Source organism: Dermacentor albipictus, chromosome 1, assembly GCF_038994185.2.
Source record: "Dermacentor albipictus isolate Rhodes 1998 colony chromosome 1, USDA_Dalb.pri_finalv2, whole genome shotgun sequence".
NCBI classification, from domain to species: Eukaryota; Metazoa; Arthropoda; class Arachnida; order Ixodida; family Ixodidae; genus Dermacentor; species Dermacentor albipictus.
In genome coordinates this window covers 385,148,193-385,171,130 of record NC_091821.1, presented here as the reverse complement: position 1 = coordinate 385,171,130, position 22,938 = coordinate 385,148,193, and the positions used below count along the sequence as shown (strand labels likewise).

Here is a 22,938-nt window from a genome sequence, read left to right as displayed (position 1 = left end):
CTGAAGCATGCCGTTTTTCAGGTGGTAACAATGAAATTAATTGGAAAGGCAGAGCAAAATGAGCATCACTTGCAGTTGCTGCAGTAGCAGAGAGCTCCCAACACTGGATATCTTGCTATTTTAACGAATCAGGTGCAAGTAGCAATTTGAATATGATTATTGTGCCACACCTAGCCATAATTGATGATTTTCTTTATTATCACATTTACTGCAACTATCCAGTTCCTCTTTTCCATTCCATTATTTTGCATCTCTGTGGCCACAGGACAGTTCAGGACTCCATGGAAAGCAAGACAGTTGCAACAGCCGAGATTTCTTCCTTTCATGTGATGACAATAAATTACTAGTTGTGACATCCTATGGTGCATCTACATTTATTTGCTGGTTTCTAGTAGAATATGGAATGATTTATTACGAAAATATTCCAATTCTTATAAATTTACCAGTAGGTTTTGGGCTATGAAGTACATTATCCGCCTCAACTGTTCGATGCGAACTTTTTGGCCCCACAACTAGGGCCTTCTAATTATTGTGTGTGTGATAGAGTTATTGCAAATCATTAGGCAATTTTGGGATGTCATTTCGTTTTACAGTCGTGAAATCTTCCTACGACTGTGTATCGGCATGGTTTGTACACGCTGACGCCCTGGCGACGTTAAAATTACGTCGCCTGACCGCCAAGCTAGAAGTTACCAGAACGTTCTATTCAGTGTAGCAAAAAGGACCCAGTCTAGCTCTGTCATGATGATGATAATATGTTGCTCGAATGCTGAATTTCTGTGGTAGTCTAGCGCCATCTGAAGGTGTCTAAATAAAACCACCGTGAATGTATTTCACAGCGCCCTTTTGAAGTTGCCAGTGATCTCATGGATGGCAGCACTGTACCATGTTTCGATCAATATGACACTCAGTTCATTGAACTGAATTCTAGACAATATCTTCGTCTTTTCTTTAAATTAATCAACGAAGTAAGCAGTATCCGAAAGGTAGGAATGGGCAAATCTGCCCATACGCTGCTTTTCCTGTGTTAAATTTGTCTGTGAATGAGCTACGCGTTTCAACTGCCTTTACCGGCGATGTAATGCTCATATGTTACATGAAGAACGTAAGATTAAATACAATATGCAGATTACACTCGCTGCCCTGCCACAGCTAGTGAGCCTCTTCTTCTGGCCAGTGTCTCCTCTGTCATAGCACTCGCGGGGCAGCCCGCTTTCGGCATTCGTCTTTCAGTGACGTAGGATTGCAGGGGGCGCTGGCGCTGCCGGGAACGCTCTTACTTCGCTTTTTTTTCTCGACTTGTTTTGGTCTATTCGATGGGAAAATGTCCGAATTGGAAGAATATCGGGTGAGTCCTTCTTTTCCCACTTTCATTGTAAATATAACAGTTGCTGCACCGCTTACGTTAGCCCTCAGCAGCTTCCCACGAGCGCTCGTCGTTGGTAGTTGATAAAAATGAGCAGTCCACTTGTATGTTCAACGAATTGGGGATCTGATAGGCTTAGCAGTGGTTACGGCTGAAACTTTACAAATGTTTTTGCGATGACTGTTGTCTGTCGATATATTTATGACGCCAGCGATTAATTATAACAATGTTGAGGCGATGATAGCGTCCAGCGGCAGTAATTTACGGCTACGCTGCGCGCCTTTGCGTCAGAGCTCTTGACGCCATTCCGCCAAAGCAGGAGTAAAAAAGCAACTTACAAGACGCTTGAATGTTTGTTTGGCGGGTGCGAACATCAAGTATCGCGGTTTCATGCAGCAGTTGATTTGTTCGTACAGCTTAGCTGCAGGTTTCGTTTTTGCTGCCCTATGCAAAGCTCCCGAGCGTTCGAGTTTCTTGCGCGAGTGTCGCGAAGACACCACCGTGGTTATGAGCCACGGACTCTGTTGACCTTTCCCAAGGAGTACAGGCCTTTCCGCGTTTGCGCTTGCTGCAGTACTTCTTCAGATTGAAACCTCGTCATATAGGTACCATGACGGTAAGCTGTCTAGAAAAGTATGTCCGGACATGTTGGTTGCTTATGAAACCGCATGAGAAGTTCCCCCGATCACTGTCAGGTTCGGTCGTTTTCCTCGCTTATGGGCCACCTACGGATTCTTATACATGATTACCTACGTGTTTGCCGCATTACGTGACATCAAGTAGAGAATTTATTTCTTTCAACCGTCAGTGCCGCGGAGGCACTTCTGTTGAAATGCTTGCACTTTCCTCGCTGCCGTCCATTTGCGGTGTTCCCGTGCCGTTGACGCAGCCGTCAAAGCGGAAAATTTCCGGCGGGGAAGAACCGTTAACTCGTAGCCAGGCCGTCTGCACTGCGTCCGAGTATTAGCAGAGGAACGTGGCTCATGCATGAAATAGCTAACGGTTGTGTTCTTTCAACCCGCTGGAGATGCAGAGTGTCGCTGTAGTGTCCCGTTCCGTCCAACTTGCAGGCCGTTATTTGGCCCGGCATCGTCTCCTCGCGGCGGCCCACTGTGGTTGCTTTGATGTTCGCGCTGCTGATTATTACTTAACTACGACGTTTGTTCTTGTTGACAGGCTTGTTCGTGTTAACTGGCGAACATGATTTTTTTATAATGAAACCTGTTTACAAAGTTGTTTCTTTAGACGCCCGGTACTGTGACGGAAGTTCTGTACTTCTTAGCTCAACAAACGAATCCCTACCCAGCGAACTTTTGCTGTTATTATTATTGCACACCTACAACATGCAGCGTTTGTGTTCAGAAGTAGCGTTTTTCGCCCCCTCCGCACTAAGCTAATTCGTTTACCTTTTTAGTCGCGCTTTGTTAAACGTGTAATGCAATGGTGCTGTTAACGTGGCTTCGAAACGGGAAGAGGCGCCGCGGGACCCGGCTCAAGCGTTCAGCTTGGCCATTTCAGGAGTGGAGTTGAGCTTCGTTTCACTGGCCCACTTCCATGTGAACCTTACGCATCATCCCATCTTTCTGCACACAGTTAATTCGTTGAGATAGTAGTTTTTCTGGTGCTAAGTGCTTAACGCAAAGGTGTCAGTGTAGTTAACGTTGCTACGAAATTGCAAGAGACAAGGAACGCAGGAGCGTTGGAATGCTCCATTTCATGGACCCACTCAGGGGAGAATCTCATACGACGATCGGCTTTAGACTTGTGGAACGCCAATGTTAATGGAATCTATTGGCTTTATGCTGATCTACCTAGTGCAAGGCCATTTTCTTGGTTCGCCTTCTGGAGCTCATGATGGTTTATCATTGCGTTTTTCGACGATTTCTACAGCTGTCCGATCCTTGAACTGGCTAGTGATGTTTAGTTGCTGGCATGTATTTACAGAATCTTATAACTGTGCTCCGAGCTGGCATTGTCAGTACAAACCGATGTGCTGAATGTTATTGAGTTGCCCTGCTGAGGCTGTGGACTGGCTGTGCTGATGTCCGGATGATTTTGATATCGTGATTTCAATGTGTGGTTGCGGTTGTCGCATTTTTCTGGTTTTAAACTGCTAAGACACTTCTGTAAAGATTTTAACCTTAGTTTGTAAAGTACCATCAGTAGCTCCTAGGGCTCTACAATGTGGCTATGAAAGCACAGCCAGGTTTAGCTTCGTAATTAATACCCCATGTTTATTAATTTATTCATTCATTCATTTATTGCAGAAAATAAGCCAGAAAAGTCAGCTTGTTCACTACTTATGTCATCATCTAGCGCAGTAATTGCAGGCACCCTTGACACTGTCATGAAGTTCACACTGAGGTTTTTACCAATCTTTGGCAGTTACCTGACTGGGAGCCTACCACTGTCGTTCAAAAGAAAAGTGTACAATCATTGCATTCTATCGGTGCTAACATGTGGGGCAGAAACTGCGAGGTTAACAAAGAAGCTTAAGAACAAGTTGAGGACCGTGCAAAGAGCGATGGAACGAAAAATGTTGGGCATTTTTAAGAGACAGGAGGACAGTGGTGCAGATCAGCGAGCGAACAGGGATAGCCTATATTGTATCTGACATTAAAAGAAACAAATGGAGCTGGGCAGGCCATGTAATGCGTTGGGTAGGTAACTGGTGGACCATTTTAAGAGTTACAGAATGGGTGCCAAGGAAGGGAAGCGTAGTCCAAGATGGCAGAAAGCTAGGTATGGTGATGAAATTAGGAAATTCGCAAGCGCAAGTTGGAATCGGCTAGCGCAAGACGGGAATAATTGGGAGGTCGCAGGGAGACGCCTTCATCCTGCAGTGGACATAAAAAATAGGCATGTGATGATGATGATGCCCTTGGAGTCTGTGGTCATATGTATCCTATGTTAGACTTGCTGGCTGTAATTACAAAAAAACAAGGCCAGTAACTGTTTGCTCACATGTTCTTTGCCATTTTTGGCTCTTTATAAGTCCCCATGAAACCAACAATTCCGTGGTAGACAACTTTACTGAGGTATCTAGTGCCACTAGACATCTTTAAAGCATGCATACAGACTATGCGTTTTCCATATTTTTCATAGTGTCCAAAGAGCAGAGCAGCAGTGCTGTACAACATACTCTCAGTCTTTGCACAAAGTTCTTTGACAGTATCTTGAGCACCTTTCTGCATAGCAGGCATACATCTGAATAATGCCCACTGCGGTGGCTTAGCGGTGTTCTGCTAAGCACGAAGTCACGGGATCAAATCCCGGCTGCAGCGATCACGGGCACTTCCGACCGCACGGGAAGTGCCTGTGTCCCACACATTGGGGGCACGTTAAAGATCCCGTGGTGGTCAAAATTAATTCAGTGTCCCCCACTATGGTGGGCCTCAAATTCTTTTGCACATAAAACCCCACAATTCAAACAACTGAATAACCTGCATTGTGTTGAATATATGTCATCGAACTGAAGCATGGGGATGCTGTTATCATAGATTCAATACTGAAGCAATCTTTTCATAAGTGGGCGTCCATCAATCAATCGAAATCACACACTACTGTTGGAAGTAATTCTTATCAGCGATAACATTTTCCCTGTGCACTGGGGTTAGTCGTAAAGCTGCATGCAATAAACTTGTGTAGATACAAACTACACTATAAGACAATTGTAACATACAAAGGTCACTTTACTGGTCACAAGCTCTCTTGCACCCAAACAGCACTAAGTTATTCGAACAGGGGCAGCGTATTTACATGTCCAATAACTAAAGCACGCAAAAGTCATTTTCTACACCAGTGGAACGATAATTTATGGATTGTGTAATGCACATGTCACAGGAGCAAAGTTAATGGCATTATATCCCTGTAGCAGTAACTCCACATGGCAATAGTGAGCTGCCACAAGAGTAACTTTCGTGGTATTCAAACTTGGTGCCTTTAGTGGCTCTGTGACATGTTAGAGCATCGAATGCATGATTGCAACTATTTGTTGAAAGAAATACCTGTTTCGTGCCATAGAAACCATAACCATTATATTTTCACTGTTCACAAAATCACAGATTCAATTTTGTCTTTTCAACCACGTCAACATCAGATATAAAAGCAGTTGGCAAGAATGCTTTTAGACAAGCAGCACCCAAGAAAAGGCAAATGGCTGAAGCATACATATTGCATTTTGATGGCCTTTGGCACTCTTAATGGATAAAAATGCATTTATTTTAAAAAATCACAATTCCAAGCTAACTTCCCGAGACTTCATGTATCATCATCATCATCATGGCATTTTAATAAAATGTCAGACGTGCAGGTGTGTCACCAGCTTTATGAATAGTAGCATTAAAGGAAAGTGAATGAGAATCTGCTAATTAAAAAAAAAAACACTGACAAACAATTAACCGGGTAACCTGGTAGATGGCCATTGTATCTTGTGTTGAGTAGATGTCTGCATTTACACTTCGAGTTGGGTGTTGTACCATATCCCCACTAGTGGAGGTATGCACATGACTATGTGTACTTTGTAGGTGAGAAGGCAATACCTCAAACTGCTTTTGCACCATGCTTGCAAACATATAAAGTGCAAAGGAAAGGCAAGATACAAATTGTAGCTATAACAGAGGCCTGAACGTGAAAGCGCTAAGTGGCACCATATGCTGACGAACCATTCTTGTGGTTAAAGGGACAATGACCTGGTGCTTCTATTATGCTCAGGTTATCATTAGTATAGAGAATAGGGGGAGCAGCGTGGTTATACAGTCGAACCGTGATATATGGAACAGTGCGGTGATTACAAAACAGTTCGATATAGCCAGAATTCGTTATATAATATCATGTAAAAAGGGCATCAAAAACTTATGCAAATCAATCAATAAACCAAAGGCACGATCGGGGATCGCTGTTTGGAGCGCACGGTCGATTGCACCACGTAGGCCGCGCCTATTTCGTCAGCTGCACAAAGTCGGCAGTCTCCACAAGGGATAGGCCATTGGCGTTAGGAGGGCCAAAGCAGCTACAGCCTCAGTTGTAGTCAGGAGCCAAGCTGCCTTGTCTGTACACCGCTACGTTTACATGGTACCCTCCGCGCAATCGATGTATGCAGCTATAGTGTGCAGCAGTCGGGAACGCCCATCGCGCCTGTCAACAGAGCATACTTGGTTTCGGGTGGCGGAGTTTGATATATCCATTTTATGTCCGACCCTTGAAATAAAAAATTAAAAATGCATGCGATTTTCCAGGTGATATAGAAAGTGTTCGATATAAGCAATAATTTGATATATACGTGTTCGATGTATTGAGATTTGACTGTACATACAAAAAACTGGGTTCTCACTGCACATATTAACTTGAAGTTTCAATTGAAATAGCTGCCTCTTAGCCCGTCCTACCGACAGTGACCACTATTTTGGCATTAATTGTGTGAGATCAGAAAGTGTGGGGCCACCGTTGTGTCCACTGCTACAAAACAATCCAAAACCACGTCTGACGGCTTGCTTTGTGGACTCTGGCACCGATTGATGCTGCAGGGGTGTCGCCGCTGAATTGTTCCCTCAATTCTCGCACTGGCACAATAAACGCAGCACTAATCATAGAATGCCTACACAAACTATCTTGGGCCACTCATCAAGATGGACGTTCAAGAACTAAATAAGACAAATGGTTACGAAGACACATTTCCAGCACTTGCAATAATTTTGAGTGATTGCAGTGCATGGCATTTGAGATTGGCTTCCGTTACTCCAAGGGAGTCGTTACTTAGAGTGCAATTCATTTCTACACCAGTTAATATTCCCCGACTGCTATATGGTTCAGCTACAATGTAAAAAATGATACAAATCTTCTAGGGAACTGAACACACTCGAATTGTGACAGCTCGCTGTGGGATGCACATAGATTAACATGCAATGCATAAATCAAGCTAAAGAAATGTGGTGTCGTGTTCCCTTTACAACAGCTGTGACCGACAGCGCTCACTTGATGTTGCACCCAGGCTGCGCAGGCAACCCCAAAGATGCTTTTATCAAATATATCTTATGCAGCCTTTCTTTTTTTTCATCCCACGTGCTGTGCCTTGCTATCGCAGGAACTTCCAGTGTCCATTTTCCGCCAAGCCTCCTAAGAGGTGACAGTTGAGGCTGTTACCGTACGCTACTGCTTCAAACGTGGGTTGTGTTTTTAACGAACCGAGCTGTGCCATAGCTCTTCGCAGGATACATGTTTTGAACATGGGCAGACAGCTAAGAAAGCAGAAAGCTTGTTTTGTATGCTCTTCTCGAATTCACCTTTGATATTTTCTCGCTTTACATTATTGAAAAGAAAGGACAGTGTTGGGCTTCATGTACTCTACCATGCTCAGTATGAGCTACAACATGTTACCGCTTTGCCATGCGCTTTCACATTGTAGCTCATACTGAGCACGATAGTACCATCGTATGCCTGGGTTTCACAACAGTGTGGTATCTGTAGATGTTGTCCATGAAGTGGTTTGAGCAAAGCAATCCTTAATTTGACTGTCATCAATTTGCACTCAATGGCTGCTTAGCTAGTGTCCATATTTTGCAGAACTTGTCGTCCCTCAGGGTCAATTAGCATAATGTCAGTTGTCCAATTATGCCATTGCCCTACCTTTAAGGGCAGGCCTTGGCAGTATGCATTGTTCTGTCTGTTTAATGCATCTCAGTACAAAAGTACAGTGAGTGAACGCTGAATCTTCAGGCATGGGAGCACTCAGGAGAAACAACAGACTCCAGTTATAAAGTGAGCAAGCAGCTGATGCCTCTTGATGATGGAACGAAGGAAGAATTTAAGGTAAGCTCGATGTAACGGCACCATTTGTTGCTAGGTGCAGTGAGAAATTAGCTAGGATGAACAAATTACTCGTTGACCACCCATTCCTTCAAAAAAACTAGCACATTGTTCATTCCTTGTGGTTGATGAGCTTTCATATTTGTCGCAAATCTCAGTAGCCATGTTTTTATTCAGAATTACTTTAAAGGGACACTAAACGTGCACAGCAAGTTAGGCTGAATTCAGCTGATTAGTCTGGAATACTAAATATGTGAGGCTTACTGTGAGCAGGTGCTTAGCAAGCCATAAAACTTATAAATACTGCACTCTATTTCATACATAGCATTGCATGTTGTGTATGAAGCAGGTTTTTAAATAGCAGCCCATCGCAATAGCCTCATGCGCAGGTTAGCGTGGCCATGTGTGAGCTTATTACTTGAACATGAAACCCGTAGAGAGATACATTTTATAACGGAACTTCCGGCATAGCTTCGATAGCACTGCATGATAAGTATGAAATGGTGTATAAAGGTCCACCTTCAAGTTACCGCACCAGCACACTGTGCTGTCATAAATGTTGACACCGTCTGCTTAAGGTTGGTTAACTGTTCATTAAGGAACAAGAATTGCACTGTATTTCAAGGCAACGAGAAACTAATTCTTGCAATATTTCATAACTTTTTTCTACATAGAAATGGCCAAGACTTCTAAAAATCATTTAAAATCGCTTAGATCACCCTGGCACAACACCTTAGTTTACAGCAATATTAAAAAGGGGAAAGTATGGCATTCGTTTGTTACCACTGGTAATCAACCAGATTCTGTCAGATTAATGCAGAAAAACATCCTGAATTATATTGTCTGTGTAGATTTAGTGTTGCTCTTTATTGCCCCTTTAAGGAAGCTAGGTCCATTTAACGCCACTAACCTTGGCTATGTGACGTGTGAGCTTGTCATGCATTTGATTTAAATAAACCCTCTTATTGTTACAACCCATGCAGAAGGTATAGCCTCAGCCTCGGAAAAATTTAAACAAAATTTTGTTTGCATATGCATTTATTTATTACAATGTAGCAACATTTACTTTTGGTCATCAAGATGAGATTGTGATATGAAGTAGCAATGCTAAAGACGAGAAATTGATTTACTTCAAGAATGGTTATGCATAAGTATTGTGCTGAATAATAACACAGGCCCCTGCGGATTATGAATACTGGAACTAACGTTTCCTTACTTATGTACCAGTTGACTTGCTAGTAATCCTCTTGAATAACTTCTGCATTACCAGGGGAACCAAACAGTTTTGATTTTAGGATAAGGTCTATACTGATTTCATCATCATCATCAGCCTATTTTATGTCCACTGCAGGACGAAGGCCTCTCCCTGCAATCTCCAATTACCCCTGTCCTGCCCCAATCGATTCAAACTAGCGCCCACGAATTTCCTAATTTCATCGCTCCATCTAATCTTCTGCTGTCTTCGACTGCGTTTCCCTTCTCTTGGTACACATTCTGTAACCCTAATGGTCCAACGATTATCTAACCTGTGCATTACATAATCTGCCCAGCTCGATTTTTTTTCTCTTGATGTCAATTAGAATATTGTCTATACCCATTTGCTCTCTGATCCAAACCACTCTCCTTCTGTCTCTCAACATTATGCCTAGCAATCTTCATTCTATCGCTCTTAGCATGATCCTTAACTTGGTCTCAAGCTTCTTTGTCAGTCTCCAAGTCTCTGCCCCATATGTCAACACTGGTAAAATGCACTGATTGTACACCTTCCTTTTCACTGACAATGGTAAGCTTCCAGTCAAGAGTTGACAATGTCTGCCATGTGATCTAACCCATTTCTATCCTATGAATTTCCTTCTCACGATCAGGGTTCCCTGTGATTAGTTGACCTAGGTAAATGTACTCCTTCACAGACTCTAGAGGCCGACTGATGATCCTGAACTCTTGTTCCTTTGCCCGGCTATTTATCATTATCTTCGTATTCTGCATATTAATCTTCAACCCCACTCTTTCACTCTCTCTGTTAAGGTCCTCAGTCATTTCTTGCTACTCGTCTGCATTGTTGCTGAATAGAACAATGTCATCGGCAAACCGAAGGTTGCCGAGATATTCGCCGTCGATCCTTACTCCTAAGCCTTTCCAGTTTAGTAGCTTGAATACTTCTTCCAAGCACGCAGTGAATAGCATTGGAGAGATTGTGTCTCCCTGTCTCACCCCTTTATAGGTATCTTCCTACTTGTGTAGACTTAAGGTAGCTGTGGAATCTCTGTAGATATTTTCCAAGGTATTTATGTAAGCAGTCTGTACTCCTTGATTACGTAGTGCCTCTATGCCTGCTGGTATCTCTACTGGATCAAATGCCTTTTCGTAATCTATGAAAGCCACACAGAGAGGCTTATTATGCTCTGTGGATTTCTCGATTACCTGATTAATGACATGGATGTGATCCATTGTAGAGTATCCCTTCCTGAAGCCAGCCTGTTCCCTTGGTTGACTGAAGTCCAGTGTTGCCCTTATTCTATGGGAGGCTATTTTGGTGAATATTGAAATAATGCTTGGGAGTAAGCTAATGGGCCTATAATTTTTTTATTCTTTAGCATCTCCCTTTTTGTGGATTAGTACAATGTTTGCATTCTTCCAGTTTTCTGGGACCCTTGCAGTTGATAGACACTTCATATTGTTGTGATCGGCCGTTCACCCCGTGAAACTCTTCGGTCACGGCTCGCACAATTATGGGGAACAGGCTGACGGCCCCGTCAAAATGGTTCTCGGCACGGGTGGATTATGACCAGCGCGGGAATACCTTGTTTAGGAGAGGTCTGAGCAATTAGCAATGATACGACCGTCACCTGTCAGCAGCACAACTTAGCGTGCCCAAGCCGGAGACGCGGTCAGTGCGATGATCCAGCCATCACCTGTCAGAATACGATCGGAGTCAGCAGAAAGGGCAACCTACCTCTGGATTGGTGGGACCGGATGTAGTCAACCAATCAATCAATCAAAAAGTGACCTTTATTTAAACAAGTCAGGGAATGTGTACAAAAATAGTTGGACCAATAGCCTATGTGGCTAGTAGCTGGTCCAATACACAATACAGGTCAACCAAATACATATCTGCTCATTGAGTAAGAACATTATTTACATGAACAAGTACTTTTTTTTAAGGAAGAGCTATTACGTTCGGCTAGACAAGAAGCGTTTACATACAAGATCAAAATTTTGGGTTACTTTTATTTCCACAGGCACAGTGTTCTAAGTTGTAGCGCCAAAGAACTCTAATAATCGTTTACCGCGTACATTGCTGCAATAAGGAAGGTTTAAGTTAAAGTTAGTTGCTTGCTTGGTGTTTGCACTTGGGAAGTTAAATATGGTGTTGGGTAAAGGAAAGTTGGTGTTGAGTATTTTGTGAACTAAACAAGTGATCTTATAATTTCTTAACGCTGTGAAAGAAAGAATACAAAGGTCAGTAAGCTGAATGCTACTTGTGTGATGAACAGAGGAAAATTATTATTCTTGGAGCACGTTTTTCGACCTCCTGACACTGGATTGGGGGAAGTGACTAAACAATGATCATGCAAGACATAAAAAGAGCTACGGACTGCGGGTGTGATCAGCGACTACCACTTCATCATCAAGTTTACTGTATTACTTTGCATTTTCTTGCACATATGTAAATATATAAGTGTTTGTATCCTGAATATCAGACCCAGCCCCACATTCACTCACCCCTCAACAAGGAAAGAGGATCCCATGTCTTCGAACCCCAGTCGCAACAGTATATAGAGCCGCCAGTTTTCCAAGCATTATGTCTCCTCTATCTTTGATTAAATCGACTGTTATTTAATCTTCTTCTGCCGCTCTTCTTCATTTCATGTCTTGAAAGGCCCTTCTGACCTCATCGCTAGTTATAGGAAGAGTTTCTGTATCCTGTTCATTACTGTTTCTAATGGAGGTATCCTGACTCCTCTGTGTACTGTACAGGTCAGTATAGAATTCTTCTGCTGTTTTTACTATACCTTCAAGATTGCTGATGATATTACCCTGCTCATCTTTCAGTGCCTACATCTTGGTTTGTCCTATGCCAATTTTCCATCTCACCGATTTCATATTGTGTCCATTTTTTACTGCTTCCACAGTCTTTCTCACATTATAATTTTGAATATCTCTTATTTTCTCCTTGTTGATCAGTTTTGACAGTTCCGCTATTTCTATCTGATCTCTTGAGTTGTACACTTTCATTCTTTGTCGTTTCTTTATTAGGTCCTTTGTTACTTCGGAGAGCTTGCCTACTGGTTGCATTGGTGCCTTACCTCCCACTTCAATTGCTACTTCTGAAGCCAGCCTAGTTACGGTTTCATTTAGTGCCTCTATGTCATCTTGATCTCTCTGTTCTAAGGCTGCATATTTGTTTACAAGTGCCAAAGGGAATTGGTCTGCTTTTACCCTTACTGCGTCTACATAGGCCTGTTTCTTCTTGACCAATTTTACTGTTTCTCTCTTCAAATTGAGGTGAATCCTAGCCCTCACTAACCTATGATCTATGCACTTTACCCTGCCTAACACTTCTACATTGTGCACTATGTTGGGATCGGCAGAAAGTATGAAATCATTTTCATTTCTTGTTTCACCGTTGGGGCTTTTCCAGGTCCACTTTCTGTTGCTAAGCTTCCTGAAAAAGGTGTTAATTATTCGAAGCTTATTCCTTTCTGCAAATTCTACCAGAATCTCTCCTCTAGCGTTCCTAGAATCTACGCCGTAGTGGCCAATTGCTTGTTCACCAGCCTGTCTTTTCCCCCACTTTTGCGTTGAAGTCGCCCATTACTACAGTATACTAAATTTCCACTTTTCACTAATTCAGCATCTTCATAAAACCGATCTACTTCCTCATCATCGTGACTGGATGTTGGTACTACCTTTAATCTCTACCTCTCAAATGATTATACTTCAAGAATTTGTTTAAATAAACCAAATGATGAGTGAATCAAAAACAAAATGTGTTGTATCGGACCCAAAATAAAGATATGGCACCTGCACACGGCGTTATTCTAGGACCCTACAGTATCGCAATATAAAAATTCATTAAGACCCTTTGCGTTACCTTTTCCGAAGACATGTCGTGGAATGACCATGTTCGGCAATTATCTCAAAGCTCAGCGAAACGGGTGGCATTCTAAACCGCAACTGGCACTTGCTACCATGTAAAATAAGAAAGCTTCTGTATAATGTGCTCTCTTACTTGCAGCTCTGTTACTGCGCACTAGTGTGGGCTAACACCACTGCAACTAAACTAAACTGAATTGCTTCAGAAGAGAGCTATTCGTGCCACAGAAAACATGCCTTATGTGCAACACACAGCACCACTCTTTCAAAAACACGCAATAATGAAGGCTGAAAATATATACCTATAGACTTTCGTGCAGTTACAAAAGTGCCATCCAGTGAAAGCTTTTTACGTTTCTAGAACATGCTAATCTAATAGAGCTTAACAATGCGTATCCTTTCCGCTACAGATCGCCATGGCACATACCTTTCTCGTGCACAACCCACGGAACAGAACTAATTCGGCACACATTACCCTCCTCACTAAATTACATGGATCAAAGACACATCGACATTTTAACCCTATCTCGTAAAACAATTTTTGAATTGTTCATGTGATTGACTTGATCAGCATGAAGTCAACTTTTTTTTTTACAACATGCGCACTTATGTGGCTGTCGAAAAAATTTTCCTGCTGTATAATATTTCAAACGTCTTCTTGTATGAGCTTGTAACGGCATTGTTTATGTTGCTACCTTGCTCCTGTGATTTGTGTTTGTTTGCTTGCACGTTTGTGTATTTTAACGGAGTGACCAGAGCCTTGTGTCATGTGTTCTGGTATCCCTTTTGTGCGTGGCGTTTGAGTTTCAGCAGTTTCTGTATTTCTTTTACCCTTTTATTATTACAATGGCAAAGTGCAAGCCTTGTGCATTTTTATTTGATATGCTCAAATCAATGCTTATAATGAACTATTGCCACCAGAATATATTGTATGCTTGCTTAGGTTTTTACTATATTTTTCTATGACTTCTCTTCATTGTGCAAGCATATTTTTTTCTTCTCCGCACACTAACCACTGCTGTGTACGGGTGGCTGGAGCATTGTCAAGCTGCGAAAGTGCAGCTTTTTTCTCCAACCACCTTTTTTTTTTTTGCTGTACATAGCGCAAAAAATTAACTTGATTGATTGATTGATTGATTGATTGATTGATTGATTGATTGAAATCCTTAAATTTTTTTTCAGCCTGTTTTTGGTTGGCTAACAAAAGTTATTCATTCATTGGTGCACGTTTTGTAATGATCCATTGCACTTTCCATTCTTTCCACCCTCCGTCAATGGCTCAAGCCATCTGCACTGCTGCTATTTTTGCCAAGATTGGCCGTTCATTTCAGTAGTTGATAGGAAGAGAATGGAAAATTAAATATCAAATACTGTCACTTAAGACATTGAATACATAGTGGTGTCTGCTTAGTAAACTCGTGTTCCTTAATGCACTCATGATTAATGCACTCACATAGCATAATGCACAGCCTCTTTTGGCTCTCCTTAAGGACTTTATTTTCATGCATTAAAGCAAATGGCTTTCTTTGGCTCTTTTGCCTGTTTTCATGTTGCAGCAGTCAGACTTTCTCCACCGATTCAAAGGGCATGTGCTTTTGCGCAACTAAGTCTATCTAGTTGTGTGGTGCGTTCATTGCAAATACTAACTGCCTCTTTCAGATGCACATGCTGGCTCATGAAAGCTTTGTGATATCTGATGGTTTAGCTGCTGTCGTCAGTGGTGGCACTGTGTTGTGTTTCTCCGCTGCTTTGGCTGTCGATTGTGGGTTACATTCTTACCGAAGTTTGGCGCGCATCTCTTGTCGAGATGTGCCACTTCGTTTTGCCGGCACGTCATGCACCAACTTCCTACAATGCGCAAGATCTGCACAATTTTAAAGTGGATGATCAAAGGGGTATCTGGCCTTTGTGGAGTAAATGAGTAGAGAAGGAGAAGAAAGCGAGGTGCACGGCTGCTGTTATGCCATCATCTTGTTAAGGGTGTGTGAATGTTCTAAACTTTTGAATAACGAATCAAATAGTGTGCTTTTTTATTAGTTTTTCAAATTGAATAGTTGCTATTCATAAATATTTTTTGTATACTGGGATATTTCTAAATGTCAATCATGTCATGTCAAATGTCAAATTGTAGCAAAAGTACGGTAAATTTTGACCCCCATAGTCATAGTACAGACATAAAATACGAGAACTTGCATGGGGGAGCAAGATGTGTCGCTTAGGTAGCCATACTTTAATCTTTACAGTGATTATTTGCACTCTCTGAAGAGTCCCACATGCTAAGAAACGATTTGCTTGCTTCTAATAATTAATCTGTGCTTTTAATAAATGCTTTATAACGAACTATGTAATGGCAGAAACTCGCTAACCTTAAGAATACGAAGATGTGAACATCGCTTTATATTAATTGTGATAACTACGTTTATTATTTGAAAGCTATTTGATATTCGCTTCACTTCGCTTCTGACACTTGTCTTTGATTCAATCTCAAAAATCACTATTCACACACCCCTAGTTGTCGTAGCATTGTAATCGGGCTGTGCGTCGTTTCACCATTGTCGCGCTTCCATAGTCTTCATCAGCAAACCACCACATTGTCTGCTAAAACATGACAATTATTCATGCTGCGATCATCAAATACCATTATCATCAGCAGTACACTTCGCTCTCAAACTATTGCTAGTATATTTGATTTGGTTTCTGCAGTCTGCATATGGTTGTTCGCTTGCTTAGACATCATCACAGATGGTTTCTACGTCAGTTTTTCTTGTACAGTTGGTTGAATGATTTATTCAATCGGTTTTATGCCCAAATAGCCATGGTTGAGCTGCAAGAGACTGCACTAGGTGGCTGTGGATTATGGCACCACCCAGCATTCATCACTCAGAACCAAAAACATGACTGGCATTTTTTTCATGTTAGAATGGGGTTACCACAGCCAAGAATCAAACCTGCAACTTAACTATTTCCTTATCATGATGCCATGTCATATGGATAGCTTGAGTTAAAGCTTCCCAACATGCAGCTACACATTGACTTTGTGACTCTGCAAGCAACATTGAAGACTGTACCCACATTTTGACTAGATTTGTCAATATAAGGGTACATTAAGGGATCTTGAGAAATACTTGAGGAGGTGTAGTTGAAATTGGCCTTAAGTCTCACTTTTTCAAAGTCAAGCAATACAATATGTGCTCTCTAACTGGGCTGCAGGATCTTGATTGACTCAAGAAGTGGTCAGGACTCAGCAAGTTAAGTTGGTATCCTCTGATAGCAGCGGTGCTTTAACGCAAACTTCGTTAGCGCATGCGCTGGAGTGCATGTCTTAATTTTATTTTCCGGCAGTATAGAGTGCAGTTTCGTAGTTTTTTCTCGTTCTCGTTCAATTTAAGGTTTTAATAGCCTATGTACAACATATCAGGAGAAAACACTCCCTTTTGTGTGGAATTTTCACTCGCACAGGAACGTGCATTCAGTTTCAGCGTGACCTTCTGCAAAGGCTTTACTAGCCATATGATCTTTCGCTGCCTTCAAATTCTTTTCTCCTTAAAGGGCATAGTATATTAGTACTGTGGCAGGGGGAATTTTTCTGTAAAGAAGAATGAGAGCCTTGAACGGAACACTGACCTATGTTTTGCAAGACGTGGAAACCCTGTCGCACATTTGTCGCAAGCAAAAGGGGACAGCACGTTTGATGGTTGCGAAATATGTATTTTAATTTGATGTTATATTGGTCTTGAAACGTTGCACCTGGTGTCATCGACAACACCGGGATGTCACAACACAGAGCGAAATTTGCTGACATTGTATAGCAACAAGGCTAGGTATGATGGCATCGTTCCTTAAAAAAAGAAAAAAGAAAATGTTGCGCACATTTGTTCTGGCTGCTCTCGCGGGTATGAAGAGAACCTGTCGTGTGTCATGAAACTTCCACCCTCTAAGTACCGAAGCCAGAAGTGGTTCATAGAAACAAGTATCGTAGTAAATTATTAAAGGGCGTTCCCACGCTTGCTAGTATATTTTAGGGGGTTTACACCATCATCTAGTGCAAGAAAAGGGACAAGTTGAAAATCTCGCACCAGTACTTCGTTAACACAGACTTCTTTCATTGTGTATTCAGGTCATAGGGCACATGTCACCTTATTCAAATGTGGTATGTAGAGACATCATCCAAGCAAGCAGCCAGTGAAAGCAGTGTTGCGATAGCACTTCTTTAAAAGTCCTTATTGGTTTGGGAGCAGTTCTTTGCGCAAGATAAGATTTCACGAAACCTTTCGTAGTATTTTATCGATCAGTCCGTTATTTGGCCACTATCAACGCGTACAGAGAATGCTACGAATACAGCTTCCATCGCCCTTTTTTTTTTTTGTAACGTCGCCTCTGGCCCTGGAAATCGCTGAATGGGGAGTTTGAGGTTAGAGGACGAAAGCGGCTTGCGTACGCAAGAACTAGGGTCTACTTCACTGCGCATGTGCAAATGCTTTCATATGGGTCTGCGCATACGCAGTACCGTCGCCCCTAGTTCTTGCGTACGGAAGCCGCTTGCGTCCCCTTATCTAAAATTCGCTAGCGTTTGCGGCTACGTGTCCTGAACAGTGTCCGTATTTTTTTTTTCTCAACTCTCCTACGAAATGGAAAATTACTCTAAATCAGGATGCCTCTGCTTTGGATTTTTTTTTTTCTCTCGAAAACACCGTTCTCGTATCTTATTGCCCATTGTCTTCGGGAAATGCGGAGCTCGCGATATGTTATATACGATATATATCTAAGGTTCTGCTATGCGTTCTTGGTTGGGGAAAAAAAATCATTTAGAAAAAAAAAAAGAAACACGCTGCAGGGTGCTTGCTCTCCCTCGCTGCAAGCTGCGGCTATTTCTGCCGCCAAGGTCACCTTTCTCTTCTCTCTCTTTTTTTTCTTTTCTTTTTATTTTTTTTAAATTTTTTTTTTCCGCACGCGAGCACGACTGCGGCGATGCTGCCGCGCTTCTGTTTCCTGCACGCGACGTGGACGCTGCCGCGTCCACGTCGACACGCTTCGTGGTTAGGCTTAGCTGAGGCGCCCGACGTTCGCACGTTGACCTTGCTAAAATGTTTAACCATTATCAGTCTTCCTTTGTAGCATAGTGTGATCGCCGAGTAGTCGCCCTGCAAGATGAGCCAACGTGCAGTACTAAAAAGTTTGCCGCTGTAGACTGCAGTGCAACGCACTTGTTTAAATTGACATTAAGGGGACTGTTAAGAGGGAGATGTCCTTTTTTTTTAGTTGGATTAGTAAAGCGTATTGTATTCAAAGAGCTGAAGACCCGACGTGGCAAGTTTCAAACATTTACTTAACCACAAAGACCCAAATACGAGGAAATGCTTTGAAATCCGTGACGCCATATTGATTTTACGATCGTGTGGTTTTGGCGTGAAATTAAAAAAGATGAACTTCGATCTCCTTTTTTTCGAGTAATGTTCTTTTTCTTTATCACCCAAAGAAGAAATATGGTATTAAAGAAAACATGAATGCTTTGCCCGCCTATACCTCAATTTAGAGTTGTTCTTTATAAACGACTCCCGTTAGAATGAACTGAAAAGGGATCGTGAAAATCTGTTCGTCATATGAGAATCTCGTCTTAACTGGAGGTTTTAACTTGTGGGCTATTATCTAAATTATATTGGCACAGAAGAATATTTTTCTCGGCAACAGCTGCACCGAATTTGGGGAGGTCTGTTACATTCAAAAGAAAAAAGAATATCAAATTTAATTTCTATAGAAGCAGGTTTTCTATGTAGGCCGTCGATATTTTTAGTATAAAAGTTATTGACACTTGCAAAGTTTCAAGAAACGAAACTATAGAGTTAACTCTATAACTTAGCAATGATAAACAGTATCACAATTCTGTAAACTGCAGCTAATAGTACGTCTAAAGTGGGCGAAATTGATATCATACACCGCTCTGAAACATACCACTGATTGCAAACATGTGAACACTTTGTAAACATTTACACTTTCACGTAAGCTGTTAATTCATATATCAGTGTTTGTCTGCTTTGGATGCTTTAACGAATGAAGTTTACGTAATTGCAATGTCTATTTTTGGCGCGGAGTTACGGATTTGTGAACTTCGTGCTTGTATTTTTTTTTTACTTACCTATTTCCGGCAATTTCTAAAAGAAGTTCCAGGTCCTTAATCAAGGTTAGCTCTACGTCTCAAACGCAACAAATCTAATTGGAGAAAATTGTGTCATAAAACCACTTCTGCATATTACATGTATTTGAATAGGGAAGTTAGTGTTGGTCCCAAGCTGAACTTTCTTCATAAAGAAGTGATCCTCAAAACTCAAGATCCACTATTCCTTCTGCGCCCAAATTTTCACGATACGCAACGCAACAATAAACGAGACACCGTTAAACCTTAGAGGCAGATGAGCAAAACTAAGTGATATTGACTGGATATATAAAATTGTCTTTATGCGCTGTTTAACCTATTAACCAAGTAAGTAATCGGCGGTTTGCAAAATAGTGAGCGCCACCTGTCGGACAACAGACGAAACTGCAGCGCTCTGCGCGCGAGAGTATATGTGGTCAGAAAGGGAGTTTCGTCTCTCGGCTTCTGCTTCGAACACATGCCGCGGCAGCGGCATGTGTTCTTCACTGCGGCAAAACATAATTGAAGGCGCCGTCACTCAGTTCCCGTTTTCGTTCATGACATGGGCCACCGACTTCTCGAAGCGTACCATTCCATTGTTCGCCATGCTCACCGAGGCTTGGCACTGAAGGAAGAAAATAAATATATAATGTATTTGGAGGTTGGGCGCTATGTTAACTATACCAACTCTATGGTAACTTAACCGCGACATAACTGTCAAGGCGCTAAAACGCTCACGAAAATAAACGCCTCACGACTAGCTGCGTTTTAATCGCAAGCGCGTCGTCTGCTACTTCGACAACCGGGGAGCTAAGGCCTACCGGCTAGAGCGATCGGCGGTTGCCGACAAAGTCAGCGGGCCGAGCGTGATGCTCCGCTTAGGAAAGTTTACCATACTAACATGGCCCATCTGCAACAGAGTTTCACAGAGCTGTTTGTCTTTTTACGGTGGTCCTATTTCGCGCACGGGAAATACGGGAAAGTCTCAAACGGCGCGCCGTTCTCTCGACTGCATGCACTAACTGCCACAGATGAAGACGGTGTAAGCCTTGCTCGCAGGCCATGGGTGTCGCCGGTTCCGAAGAAGCCTCTGCTAGCAATTGACCGCATATTTTTTTGTGAACTCTTTAACGCGTGCATGCATAGTAAGAAGCTAAATGAAAATAAATTTGGATATCTGTACACCGCCGACAGCAAAGAGCAGACCAGGCGAACTGCCTCGCACGGTGGTCGTTGCGCGCTGCCCGCTTGCGAAACCAACTGCCCTCGGATGGTGTGTATCGATCACTTCAGTGGTGTAGTGCTGTGCGCTGATTGTCACATGAGGCGCACTTTCGTCATCACTTTATAATAATTTATGATCTGTCAGCGACAGCTGAGTGCCACCACTGCGCTTTCGCAAGCTCTGTCCGTCCTTGTTATCTCGGGCTTTCCACGTTTCCGGCAAAATGCGGCTGCGTTGAAAGTCGTCTCGAAGCGGGCAGGCCGAAATAACGTCGCGGCGCTGGCATATGAATTCAGTAGCCGCAAGTGTATTAAGAGATGTCAGATTGCGACGCGACATGTGAAACACGATTTCGCTGATAGTTGGTCATTCGTAGACGCAGCTGGGGTGCAATGCCATTTTTGTCAGTTTATGCCGTCCGCGGCTCCGGGCCTCTCGCTGACAACCTTCAGAATGTGTGCATGCTCCGCCCCCCGTAACAGCACTGCATTTGCCCTCCGCGCTCCAAAAGAGTTCCCGAGAGTCGCCGACGTCGTAGGGAGTTCGCCATGACGTCACGGAAATGGGCGAACCTAGTTGGCTGGCACGCATCTAACAAATTCTCTATCGAGCTGGACAGCTACATTTTCCTCAGCATTCTCCAATTATGTCACGGTTGTTCAGTACATCTGCATTTTACCGCTGAGCACGATGCGATTCCCGGCCAGGTGGGCTTAGCTTCAAGAATGCCGGGTGTTAACCGGAGCTTCGTATTGCGGCGCCTCTCATATCCGAGACTGCTTTGCAACGTTATACTTTATTATTGTAGTGTTGCTGTTTGAGATCGCGAAGTCATGTTCAATTTAGGTACGGATGCGCGATGAAAGTTTATATAGATAAATTAATAATCCGCAGTTGCCATGCAACATGACCACTCTTACCGGCTGACCCTAGCTAGCCACCGCAGTAGTCGTTTAGGTCGCACGCTTTACGATCGCGCCAATGCGACTTTCAAACTTCGAAATCGTTGCCCAGGTAGACATTTTATTCCGCCCAGGCTGGGTTTGTCTACGTTTCCGAATGTTTGATTAATGGTAGAGAACTTCCAGTTTTGATGTTCGCCCTAGTGCAACGTTGTTTGCACGAAGGTGGAAACAAGAGGTCTCGCTTCTCTTGCAGGAACTCTCATATGTTCTCAGCTCATAACAACGAGGCCTTTATTGAACGCGCAGTTTTTGTAGGAATCGTCTTCTGTCGTTGCTATTTGCTTGTTAATAGCTGCAGAACAGCGCGGAAGACGGTGCACGTATATGGAACGCAGCACTGCCTCGTCGCCGCGAAATTTATCCGCTAACGCTGAACCCCTCACCTCCTTAAAAAACGAAGCTTATTGAGCTTTGCAGAGGCTGAGCGTTTTAAACAAATGACACAGTGGAAGGCTCGTTCGCTTATTGACCGCCAGCGCTCGCGATACAATAGTCTCTCATAAATCTCTCGCGCGTTGCGTTGTCTGACTTCCAATATAATTGACGCTCGTGTTTTTAAGTTGAGGGATTAGTGAGCCGCCAAACGCGCAAACTCCGTTGTTCAGAAACCGTAAATTCTCCGTGAAATGCCTGTTCAAACATCCAGCAGATGTTTTACTCGTAATATACAGGTGCCTTTATGACAACGACAGCTGTTGGCTTTACAAAAGTTGATGGGTTTAACGTGAGTCCCTGAGCTTGCTCCAAACTAAAGAAAACGTGGCCATGGCGTCTGCAGCAGGCTGGAATTGAATGTTGCATCTTACCTCGTACACTCCTCTCCTTTTGCTGGAGAGAGTAAAATAAAAGTAAAGAAAGAAAGCCAACTCTGCAGTTTGCGTTGTTCTAGGAGTCGTTAGACCGGCGCGGTTCCTCGTAACGCGATTAAGCTGCGCTGGTTTGTCGGCCGTTACCGCGTGTGTCGACGTATTTTGCTGCCGTGTCTGCGGCGGTCTCACCCCTCCGTACCGCAAGTGACCTTTGTTTGTAGTCTGACATGGTGAAAATGGAACACCCATGGTACGAACATTGCTGGCGGGTGAGCTCCTATATTTTGTCTTCTTCCGTGTGTTCGTAGCGTATAGGCGAACGCACGCTTTGTGCGCATGTACCGCTAAATATAGGTTCCGCCAATCGCGCCGAGAGCTTCGCGCCGTGCACAGCTACATGCACTTTCAAAATCACCCGAGGGCCTTTCGATCTTCAGTAATCTCCGTACGGGCATTTCCGATCGCGATTGAATCCTCTTGCGCCAGCTTTTGAAGTGAGCCGATCGCGATCGAGCAGTTCGATCCCAATCGGGATATGAATT

The 22,938-nt window shown here is 42.9% G+C and overlaps 1 protein-coding gene across 18 annotated transcripts in view; it reads left to right on the top strand.

Annotated features, from left to right (window-relative positions):
• Positions 1-1,189: 1,189 nt before the first annotated feature.
• Su(var)2-10 (E3 SUMO-protein ligase Su(var)2-10) overlaps positions 1,190-22,938 on the top strand; it is a 133,182-nt gene continuing 111,433 nt past the window's right edge. For 5 of the 18 annotated variants that reach the window (XR_010564503.2, XR_010564505.2, XR_010564504.2 and 2 more), the window contains exons 1-2: positions 1,252-1,348; positions 8,081-8,173. Coding sequence is in view for 12 of the 18 variants with exons in the window: in XM_065432444.2 (XP_065288516.1) it covers positions 1,325-1,348; positions 8,081-8,173 (117 nt within the window). In the remaining 6 variants the exon portion in view is untranslated. Of the gene's footprint in view, positions 1,349-8,080; positions 8,174-22,530; positions 22,666-22,938 lie in introns of those variants that run through there. The other 13 variants (XM_065432440.2, XM_065432453.2, XR_010564502.2 and 10 more) reach the window with 10 other exon arrangements.